The sequence below is a fragment of the Synchiropus splendidus genome, chromosome 1, assembly GCF_027744825.2.
Source record: "Synchiropus splendidus isolate RoL2022-P1 chromosome 1, RoL_Sspl_1.0, whole genome shotgun sequence".
In the NCBI taxonomy this organism is placed as follows: domain Eukaryota; kingdom Metazoa; phylum Chordata; class Actinopteri; order Syngnathiformes; family Callionymidae; genus Synchiropus; species Synchiropus splendidus.
Window position 1 is genome coordinate 41,394,837 of NC_071334.1, and position 11,810 is coordinate 41,406,646.

At 42.0% G+C, this 11,810-nt stretch overlaps 1 protein-coding gene across 3 annotated transcripts; it reads left to right on the forward strand.

Moving 5' to 3' along the window:
* The first annotated feature begins 7,283 nt into the window (after window positions 1-7,283).
* Window positions 7,284-11,728, forward strand: ccdc28a (coiled-coil domain containing 28A). Of its 3 annotated transcripts, none has more exons than XM_053866467.1 (6): window positions 7,284-7,374; window positions 7,687-7,867; window positions 8,051-8,226; window positions 10,204-10,358; window positions 10,459-10,481; window positions 10,601-11,728. In XM_053866467.1, exons 2-6 carry the CDS (start codon window positions 7,701-7,703, stop codon window positions 10,653-10,655), a joined length of 576 nt encoding a protein of 191 aa, XP_053722442.1. In that variant the 5' UTR covers window positions 7,284-7,374; window positions 7,687-7,700; the 3' UTR covers window positions 10,656-11,728. The 3 variants fall into 3 exon arrangements, with proteins under 3 accessions (XP_053722442.1, XP_053722433.1, XP_053722450.1); XM_053866458.1 differs by lacking the exon at window positions 7,284-7,374 and adding an exon at window positions 7,382-7,567; XM_053866475.1 differs by lacking the exon at window positions 7,284-7,374 and adding an exon at window positions 7,382-7,567 and having other exon boundaries at window positions 7,687-7,807.
* Window positions 11,729-11,810: the final 82 nt, after the last annotated feature.

The window sequence follows — 11,810 nt, forward strand, 5'->3', positions numbered from 1 at the left end:
ATGGGTGAACCTTACGATCCGAGGGATCCCGTTGTGAGAGAACAGCTCCAATGCCAGAGTCTGATGCATCCACCTCCACCAGGAACTGAAGAGAAGGGTTGGGATGGCGAAGGATCGGAGCTGTGGAGAACAGGTGGAGTAGTTCTTTGAAGGCAGAATCTGCCTCAGGTGTCCATTGGAAGGACTTCTTTGTAGACGTCAGAAGGGTGAGAGGAGCAGCCACCTTGCTGAAACCTCGGATGAATCGTCGGTAGAAGTTAGCAAAACCCAAAAACTGTTGCAACTGTCTGCGTGTGGAGGGAACTCTCCAATTGAGCACAGCTTGAATCTTAGCAGGATCAGGTTGTAGTTGACCTTGACCGAGAATAAAACCAAGGAAGGTGATGCGCTCCAGATGAAATTCACATTTCTCAGCCTTACAATAAAGTCTGTTCTCGAGCAGTCTTTGTAGCACCAGTCGTACATGTTGCTGGTGTTCTTCAAGAGTTCTTGAGAAAATAAGAATGTCGTCAAGGTAAACAAACACGAAGAGATTGATCATATCCCGGAGAACATCATTAATTAAAGATTGAAAGACTGCAGGAGCATTAGTAAGTCCGAAAGGCATGACAAGGTATTCAAAATGACCGATGGGGGTCTTGAAAGCGGTCTTCCACTCGTCCCCCTCCCGGACTCGTACAAGGTGATAAGCATTTCTGAGATCCAGCTTGGAGAAAATAGTAGCCTGATTTAGGGGTTCAAAAGAAGGGTCCATTAGAGGAAGGGGATAACGATTCTTAATCGTTATGTTGTTAAGGCCTCTAAAATCAACGCACGGTCTGAGAGTTCCATCCTTCTTAGAGACAAAGAAGAATCCTGCCCCAAGAGGTGAGGAAGAAGGCCGGATGAGGCCGGCTGCAAGAGAGTTATTAATGTAATCCTCTAGTGCCTCCCTCTCAGGACGGGAAACATTATACAGCCGACTAGAAGGAAGTGGGGAGCCCGGAATTAAGTCTATAGCACAATCGTATGGTCTATGAGGGGGAAGAGAAAGAGCCTTGTCCTTGTTAAAAACTTCACTTAGGTCGTGATAGCAAGAAGGAACAGTCGACAGGTCAGAAGGAGCAAGAGTGGGAGTAGGACTGCAACGGAGAGAGAAAGGAGCTGAACGGAGACAATGGGCATGACAATGAGTGCTCCACCCAGAGATCCTAGTATTGGACCAGTCAATGTGAGGATTGTGGAGCGTGAGCCAAGGAAGACCAAGAACAATAGGAGAAGAAGCGGAAGTAACTAGAAAAGAAATAGCTTCTGTGTGGTTACCAGATATGGTTAGTTGAATTGGAGCAGTGCGGTGAGTGACTTGAGGAAGGGCGCTGCCGTCTATCGCACAGAGAAAGCGAGGTGAGTCCAACCTAATGAAAGGAATGGAAAGGGACTGAGCAAAAACCGAGTCAATGAAATTGTCATCTGCCCCTGAATCAATTAACAATTCTACCGGAGAAACTAAATCATTAAAACGTAGTGTGGCAGGTAACAGGATACGATTCAATTTAGCAGGAGGAGGAGTATCTTTACTGACCTGGGTACGAGTCACAGGAGGAGAACGAGAGCTCTTAGGACATACAGGACATGTCCTAATGAGGTGACCAGCAACACCACAGTATAAGCAAAGTCCATGAGTGAGCCGGTACTGCCGTTCCTCAGGTGAGAGACGAGCTCTCCCCACCTGCATGGGTTCCACAGAGTCATAAGTTTCCAGGTGTAATGCTCTGCTTTGACCGGCAGATGGCAGTAACGTAGCGTCAGTCCTCTGGATACCGGTCTGTGTCTCCCGGCGGCGTTCCCGGATGCGATTATCTATCTTTATAGCCAGAGTGATCAGGTCCTCCAGTGACTCGGGTTCGTCCCGAGTGGAAAGTTGGTCCTGTATCTCGCAAGACAAACCTCTAGAAAAAGCGGACTTAAGAGCAGGCTCGTTCCAGCCACTCTCAGCAGCAGCTACCCGGAAACGAAGAGAATACTCTGAAACCGGCTCAGATCTGGCGCTTTGCTGGAGATTAAGAAGACGACGGGAAGAACAAGCTCCGCTCTTGTATGGAGCGTCAAACACGCGGCACATCTCAGTGGAAAAAGAAATAAATGTTTCAAGCACCGGTGACTTAGACTCCCACAACGATGCCGCCCACTGAGCCGCTCGGTCTCTGAGGAGATTAATAACGTAAGCAATCTTTGCCCGATCAGAAACATAGGAACGTGGCTGCAGTTCAAAAACCAGACTACACTGTAGTAGAAATCTGGAACATGCCCCGATCTCTCCAGAATAATTATCTGGTGAAGGAATTTGGGGCTCTCGAGCAGAGAAGGAAAGCGTCTGCTCACTCGCAGGGGGAGTGTCTGAAGGAGCAGCAGAAGCAGTGGGGGAATCGGGGCGTGAGGACAGACGTTCAACCGCACCGGACAGCGTCTGTAACTCCTTGATAATAGTTTGGGTGGCATTCTCAAGTGTCCTAACCCTGGTCGCCTGAGTACCTAACGCATCCTGAAAGTCTTTCATTAAGGCTGGGTCCATGTTTGTATGGCCAGATCGAACTGTTGGGGTTCGCGGAGCGGGACCCAAATGCCTTAATGAAAAAGACTCACGGAGTAGAAATGAACGATATTTAATCTCAACAAAAACTCCACAATAATCAATACCAGAGATCAAAACTACAAACAGAAGGCGTCACCGAACCGGGAGAAGAACACAACGGAGATAAGTCCAACAAAAAGCGTCACCGAACCGGGAGATGAACACAAACGGAAATCAGTCCAACCAAAGCGTCACCGAACCGGGAGATCACGAATGAGGAATCTGAAAATACAAGATAATGTTGATCAGGGACAAATAGTAAGATCACAAACGCGGTTGTAAAAACGAGAATACGAGAATAACTAAGCTACAATCAGAATAAACAAGAAGTACACGGAGATCTGAATTAAACGAGGAATAAGACAAACCTAACTCAGGCACCAGGGAGACTAAACCAAGAGATTCGAAAATACAGAGCGAGCGGACAAAGGGAAGAAAACGCGGAAGCCAATTACCTAGCAACAAGTTGATTCGATCTGGCACTCACTGCTGGAACCAAGGTGCTTAAGAAGGGGAGGGATGATGATGTGTAGATTAGTTCCAGCTGAGTGCCGGCTCCAAAGTGAAGCTCCAAAAAATCAGAGGAGAAGGAGACGAAAAGAGGAAGTGGTGCAAAATAAAAGCGAATCATGACACTGTCCTGATCGTGTAGAATAATTCTTGGCCATTTACTCATTTTTTTAAATCAATTTAGCTGCTGCAACACTATCAACAGCAAATGGACAAGCATCACTGAAACAGGACACATTCTTTGGGGGCGTGACTCGTCTGTAAAGTAGATAAAAGTGTGTGCGGTATAAATTCAGAGAATTTACTGTCTGACTGAGAGTTAAAAGAGTGGACTCAGGTGGTTGTGTATTTATCTCTAAGAGCATTAGTGCAGTACTGAATGGTCCGACACACAGACTACAATGTTAGTAGGCTTGGTACCAGAGTGAATAACAGAATATGACCTTGAGTTGGGATTAATTCTTGTATTGCCTGTCTGAGGATGAAAGAAACTAAAGTGTCTTAGAAGTCAGCAAAGGTAGGTTGGCTTAGGCCGGAGACATGAATGTTACAGTTACCTGAGAGCGTAGAAAACTCCTCAATAAAATCACAACTGGCTTATGTAAATGGTCAAATGTTCAAAGGACTAAAGGATGCACCCACTGCGGCCCTTTGAGGACCGGTTTGACACCCCTGCTCTAACTCCTCCCTTGTGATAGCTTGGGTTAGTGCCTGTGGGTGCAGTCAGATGGTGCTGCTTCTACAAGTGGGAAGCAGTCAGATGGAGTGATGCAATGATAGTAATACATTCAAATTTGTCTGAGGCGCACTGGTGGTGCTGATTGGATGGAAAAATCTCAATGAAATTGTGATGATAGCCATTGCTGTTTGTGATAATTAACTGGAAAAAAAAAAACCAAGTCTCGAATTTTGTTTTGTTCTGTTTTGTTTGCAATGCAAAAAGCACATAAAATGAAGGTGTGCTGTGGTGCCATGACATGGGAGACAGAGAGAGCTAGTGCTCACAGCAGACGTTAAAGCTTCCTAAAACAAGAGCACTTGCAACAATCCCAACTTTTTCAAAGGGTGCCGATGAGGACGGTACCGATACCCGTCGTCACTAATTCATCAACCTATGTGAACTTGTGATCATCCCCTGTCCGTAGCACACAGCCAGAAGATGGTCTCTGTCCACAAAAGAGATTACCCCATTGTTTTGAGGCCATCCTGTCTTTTACTTTGTTACACAGTTTTTACCATCACTTGCCACAACCTGAGTCAAAACGTGAACCTGCTCCCATGGGCTTCAGGAAAAGGCACTGGACTGTCAAGAGATGAACTTACCTGGATCAATCGGAATAAACGCAGCATTGATATCATAAACTATGTAGACATGATATCCCATAAAGTCTGCTTCACGCCTGATTACTTCCAATTCATTAGATTACAAAATGATAATAAATTAAAATTAAAAAAAAGATGAAAACCAGTGGATCTGGTAAATTTGAATTGAAGTACAAAACACTATAGGCAGCCCCTGAATCCCATTTTATTCAGAAGCACAATTATGCTGTATACAAGTGCGTTACGGTATACCAATCACAATCGTCGGTCACTAAATTATGAATTATGCAAGCAACCTAGCTTCATTGCACTGCCACTGTTTCCATCCATATATTTTCTTACTTTTTATTCTACCCTTGTCCTTTCTGTTCCCCTTCTCTGCTCAGCTGACTGGCTGTAGCGGCAGAGCCATGTTGTAGCTATCAACCACGGTGATTGGTTGAACTGACTGCACAGCATTAGGGGAACTGTTTAGGCCACCGTAACTGAGTTTTTTATTGCTATTGATGGGACCAATGCTGCTCTGCTCTAAGGTTCCCGACCCCTGGTATAAGGGGAACAAGCTGTCCAATCCAATAAACGCAACACTAGTAACACAGGAAGTTGGTGACATAGTGAACTGCTGCTGCTATTGACAAGAGTCCTGAATTTTAGATTAGATTAGATGGCCTTTAATATTCCTTTACTAGTGGGGAAATTCAATGAGTCACACCAGCCAATGACAACGAAGACACTAACACATGCCAAAGACATTGAAGGTACACAACAAACATCAAAGACATCCACAAACCATCAGCAAAAAAAGTCACAAGCCGTCAAACAACACTAGGCAAATAAATAAATACCCATAATACATTAAAAACATCATGACAAAATAAATAAAAGTAAACATAAGTAAATATATACATAGATAATACATAGATCATGAAAAATTCTATAAATAATACATTTAATTGAGTGATCAAGTGAACTGGGGAATCCAAATCCTGCGCCAGGGAATTGCGCTATGAAGCACTCCTTGAGTGACAGGGTGCCAGGCAGCCGTAGTGTGAGACACGCTTTTGAAGGGGTCAGTCTCGCGGCAATCCACTATTCTATAAAATTACATATACTGCTGTGACATTCTAGGGGCGTGGCTACGGGGAAATGTTTTGGTCAGACCAAGCTTTGTGTCCCACCATACGTAGCAAGGAGCTTCCTCTGCAAGAGATTCACTTGGTCACTGAAAATATGCATAATATCAGTACTTGTCACAGCCCAGATGTGTGAAACTGCTTCCTTTAATCGAAACTTGAGTCAATTTATCTAATCTGAGATCTGATATGAGCTGCTCTCCATGGCTGTTTGCATTATGTATTTTTATTTTTTTTTCTGACACACAGCTTTCAGAGACGTAATACCAGCTTGTAAATTTCTTTCCAAACTTTTCCATGGGTGCAGCTTCCCTCTCCTTGCTTATACCCGTTTCGCCACACTGTGTTTGATTTGAGCATACCCACATCTCACTTGTCCTTTTGTGCTCCTCTGTATGCTCACGCTCATGCACCCATGTGTGAATGTGCACTTCTGTGTGTATTCATGATGCACACTTTTTTTCTTTTTCTCTTCCAGGTCCAGGAGTCCCCGTCAGGACCCCTAGGCATCCCTGTGCCTGCTTGCCAAAAACGTCTGCATCTCCAGGAGCCCCCTGAGGCAAAGGGACATCCAAATGTCACTTGGACCCTCTACAGAGTGGTTAGAGAAGGAGGGGGGACTAATGGGAGGAGAGAGTGCAGAGCGAAAGCGGAGGAGGCAGCAAAGCAGGAGTGACAGCAGGTTTGAGACAGGCACTGATTGAAAGTGAAGACCAGTCACAGGTAACAACATCAAAAACAGAGTCAACTATCCTCCTATCAGCGCTCAGTATAAATCTGTCAATCTGTAATGAAACGTTTTTGCAAGTTTCTAGACAGTGTACGATGTTGGCCAGGCAGGCAGGTAAATGACAGTAAAATAAGAAATGTGCTTGTGTGGTTATGAATTTTGACATTTGGACAAAATAACTCAAACATGACTTTATACGATTACTGACAAGTGTTTTGTGATTTTTCTCTGTTTTCTTTTTCTCCTGCCTTTTCAGTATTGATGGAATTTTTCGATGGAGTAGTTCCATCCTCACTCTTACTTATTATCATATATTAGTGTTATGAACGACAGTTACAACCATGTGACCTTCATTTTTTTGGGTGATGAACACTACACAAAAGCGTCCTTTCAAAAATGCGGAAAAACTACAATGGCTGTTCCATCCCCAATTGGACTTGTATTTATGATGACAGATGTGAATTAATCGGTAAAATGTGAACATCTGGTGAAAGCTCCTTTTGGATAGCGAGTTATTTTTCATGAACATGACAAGGCTGGGTAAGATGTTTGCTTACGGACATCTAGTGGTACATGACTGAAATTGCAGGATCTTTTGCGAATATAGACTATAGAGCGTTCTAAATAGTGCCAAAGTCTCGTAAAATAAATCATCATCGAGTTTAATTTTAGATGTTATTCTTAGATCATACTTATTTTCATTTATTTGATTATTTTGACGCGTAGGTTTGATCAGCTTGTGACCCCCGCGGGGATTTTGGAAATGGAAATATTTTGTTTACATCTCTGGCTTGAATTTTATTTATTCATTTTATTTTATTATAGCTGTGTAGTGGTTTTTTTTTTATCTTTTTATCTTTCGACCCAAAACGCTACGATAAAATTACCATGAAACGACTAACAATTCGTGACCGTGCTATAAAAACAACTGCGTTCGTAACTTCCTGTTTACCTTTCAGAATAATGGCTTGCTGTGAACGTACGGTAAGTACTTGCGAGCAGCCATTGTCCGATGATGTTTAAAAACCCTGGAATTATTGCTGCGGGTCGCAACCGGAAATGAACAGGTGACATAACATGATCACAAATACCGTCAGGCATGAGAGGAAGTGTTGGTAGGCTAGCTGTCGAGCTAGCTGGCTAACTGGACTGTCAGCGTCGAGTGTCGTCTTTCAAACGTCTGTTTATCGTCAGTGTTGTCATGTGCTAATTCCCACCGAATGTGATTGAACGTCGATTGTTTACCAGTTACAAACGCAGGTGTGATGTCATAAGGTTCCATTTTGCTTACAGTCGGGCAAACATTGGAGCTGAAGTTTGGTGACGTCTTCAAATAACGCTTACGGTCTCCTCTGTGTCACTTGTCGCATCTTCCCCAGCGTGTCATGAAGTTATGGAGGAACGAAAGTTGAAGAGGAAGAGTCCCAAGACCCCCACCACCAACCCAGCGGCCCCGACCAGCGGTTCTACCCGGAAAGCCAGCTCTTCTACCGGGGGAAGGCACGTCGTCTATAGCCATTCTACGGGGGCTTATTACAGTCAGAGGAGTAAAAGTAAACGGTAAAATTATGTGAAATATAGAGCTCACTAAACGCCTGTGAGCGAATTAATGACATACCCATCAATTCAAATTTTAAATGCCTTGAATAAACACATATCCGCCTGGTACCTACAAATACCAGCCAAAGCACAACTCGCCGAATCATAATGACCACCTTGTTTTTGTGTCCTTGTGTTATTCAGGGGGCTCCGAGACAAAGCCAGGGCTCAGCAGGGTTCAAGTGGTCGCAACAGTCAGAACCAGGGTCCACCCATCGTCCAACACTCCTTCCTCACTGACGTTTCAGATGTTCAGGAGATGGAGAAAGGTCTTCTCAGCCTTCTAGATGACTTCCACTCAGGGAAGCTCCAAGCATTTGGTAACTCACTCAGTTACTATTTTATTTGGATGAAGTCACACCACTATTTCCCCTAAGCATTTCTTCATACTGACACGAATTTGGTCATTTGCAATGTTTAACTGCTTTGGTGAAAATGCATCTCAGTATTCTCATGTTTTTAATCTTGTTTTTTTTGCGCTAATCAGTAACACTTGAAAGATAAATATTAGGAAATATTTTCAGTGCATTTTACTGTGACTACTACTTGCTGTATTACGAGAAACATAAAGCATGGTTTACTTACAGTAGCTGTACTATTTCTTTACATATTTGTTGTCCTCCCTTTTTCCTTAGCATGATCTGTTACTATTTTTCAAAATATTGACATGCATGGAAACACAATCCCAAGTGCATTCCTCCACCTACCAACAATTGAAGCATGAAGTGTAAACATAATACAAAAACAGACAAAACACTAATAATGAATGCAAAAACTCATTTGTCTACCTTACATTCACACTCCACTTACATTCATGTGTACAGTACATTGTAGTAATGTAAATGTAAGTACTCTTTCAAGCGAGCTGCAGGTGATCACTGATAAATTGCTGCCAGTTTCTTCCAACATAAGAGAAACGTCTTAGTGAAGTGGATATCTGCTGAAGGGCCCCCAGATATCATAAAAAATATGCTGTTTGCCTTTGATTGCTTTTATCATCTTTTCAAGGAACTCGTATTAATTCAGAGGGATGTTCCTGCTTTTGTACTCACCTCTTTCCAAGCCGTTGCGATACCTGTTTTGGCCAAGTATGAGATGTCTGAGACAGAGCTTTTGGGCTGTTTCCCACATCCCAATAGGAATATTCCCCTGTAGGTCTCCTAGCTGGACATTTATTTTTTTAAAGATGATTTGGGAGATCGACTGTCCAATTCACGATAGATTTTGGAGATTAAACTTTGCAATTGGGCATCTTTTACCATTATTCTTCAAGGGGATTTAGTCTAGGAATAAATAAGGACTGGTTTTCTTGAGTTCTGATAAAATAAAAGTAAATATCAGGAAAAAAAGTTAATCGTCAAGGTCTCCAATTATCTCCTGGTGGGAGACAGGTTTTTTCCTTATTGGACTACATTGAAAGTGAGACCTCTTCTGGAAATTACATTAAATTTAAATACATTAATGGTGTTTTTAACCATACCATCATTTATTTGCTTTTTGAATTGGGTTGAGTGCAAGTGAATGGACAATGGCATTTTCGATGTATACTCCTTCATCTCTCTCTACAATGGGGCCTTCTCTGTATTGTAGAACATCATAGCTCTCAACAGTGATGCCCCTTGTTACCATAAGCAGAACATTTCAAGCTTCCTCTGTCATAAAGCAAGTCAAATAATGATAGGTGTGTCTTAAGGCGTTTATTAGTGGTACATTACGTTTCATGACACATTGGTGAGGTTTTCCTGAAACAGTGTGCTGATTTTCAGTGGCCAACAGATGGCACTGTCTGTTGAAAAATGGACTTGAACGAACTCATTCAGTGAAAGCTCACATCATTTCTAAACCAAGAGCGCCATCCAGTGGTCTCTGAAAATTAGGATGCTATTTCATCAACTTTGCAATATCGTTTCATGATACCTCATCGATCACTAGCGTTTATTATTCCCTTTTATTATTGCCTGTCTGAATTGGTGATGTTAACAGCAAGCTTTGTAAAAGATATAAAAACTCAGGGAGAATTCATTTTGAGCATATTTATTTTCCCCGTCATTAACTGACAGATTTTTGCATTTGTCTAATTAACGTGAGATGCCTTGCATTGCTGGTCTATAATTAGCTTGAATGATATTATAATAGTCTTGACTAATCAAGTCTAATATCATTGATGCTTCCGGTATTGTCAAGTAATGGTACTATTTGACATTTGCCTTTCTTGTCCATTTGATCTTGCATCTGCATTTTTATTTTATTTATAAATCTACATAGTGATTCTTTTTTCTTTTGCTCGCTCCTGTCAGGCAATGAGTGCTCCATTGGGCAGATGGAGCATGTACGTGAGATGCAGGAGAAGCTTGCACGACTGCACTTTGATTTATACGGCGAGGTAGATGAGATGCCAGAGGACCAAAGGAAAACAGCCTGCGATACAAACATGGATAAGCTGCTGCTCAATGTAATATTTCAATTCAACCAAAAAGCTATCTGAGAATTTCATCTTTTGACTGAATGTTTGCCTGCTGCACATTTACTGAACAATATGTTTGACTTTACAGCTGGAAGAGCTCAGTTCTTCAATGTATCCTTTTGACTTATCGGGTGTGACTAATCATGAACTTTTTATAGAAGTGTATGTGCGACATGTATTTGTTTTTTGTGTGTACACACTTTTTGGCTGTTCCCTAACTCTGAACTCAGACAGAAACTGAATCTACCGGACAGCCAGGAGATCACCAGAACCGCCAGTATGTGATATCTTTGTCATCACACATCGCAACAAATCCAGATGTTTTCTCTATTGTCAGTCTGTTTTTTTCTCGTCCTCTGTGCGTTGCCAATGGATGTATTAGGATTAACCATTAAATTGATTACTGATTGATCATGTGTGACTAGATTGTAAGAGCCATGTTTTGATGACGTGTGAAGGGCTTTATGAAAGTTTTTACAGCCTTGTTTTGGCTTTGTGTGAGACCATCAGGTCTTTCGAAGCATCAGAAGGAACAAAACATGTTCAACTTGATGGTCATTAACAACATTACACTCTTGGACATTTGGAAATTAATTCTTTAAACAGTAGCTGACAGAAAAAATCTTCTTGTTATTATTATTAATAATAATCATTTTTTATAAATACTTAAGAATGGACAGTTTGGGCAATAGACGGTAAACCTCTGTCCAAATTGAATGCAAGTTATATTAGAAAATTAAGATAACATTGAAAAATCAGAAGGCATTGCAGAGGAATGTAGCTTTTCACTTTATGATCCCAATATTGTACTCTTTAGGAAATGGTGCCAGACATTGGAATTATGGCGACGATCACTGTTGCTCCCTTTAAACTTTCACTTCTGGCAGTATTTTGTTAAACTCCATTGGAATACTGCCATCTGTCACAATCCCTTGAGAAACTGTTGCACTTTGATCCACAGACCACGTCAACAATCATTGAAAGCTGATTGTGTGACTCTGTATTTATCTTTTTACCAGTGCAAGCGTGGACACTTGCAATGCATTCATCAGAGAGTGAGTCTTTATATGCCAAAAAAGGAGCTGAAGCTGTGATTCAATTGAAAACATTTGCACATAATCACTCAACCACCGGCTGTGTTGAGTTGGAATGATGTGGCCCAGGACGTCACAATCCTGCCTTATTTCAGAATTTTGCCTTCTCAGTTTGCAGCTTTGATCGTCCTCTTGATCTTCCGCGAGCAGGATGCTGCTTCGATTGTAACTTCTGCATATTTTCAAAACAAGTGATCACATTTTGAACTCTTTTGTGATTCGTTTTATGATGAATTTTATTAATAAATGTGTCTGAGTACCTGTGTCAGTGTTTACTAGTGCTTTCTTTTGGAGGAGTCCCTTTTCCTGTCCCCTTTTTTGTACTAGCTTGGACATGAGAAAGGTT

Coding starts and splice junctions, on each gene's coding strand:
- ccdc28a (XM_053866467.1), top strand. CDS start 7,701: ATGGAGGAACGAAAGTTGAAGAGGAAGAGTCCCAAGACCCCCACCACC. Junction 7,868..8,050: donor CAGAGGAGTAAAAGTAAACG/GTAAAATTATGT, acceptor TGTGTTATTCAG/GGGGCTCCGAGACAAAGCCA. Junction 10,482..10,600: donor GAAGAGCTCAGTTCTTCAAT/GTATCCTTTTGA, acceptor CTCTGAACTCAG/ACAGAAACTGAATCTACCGG.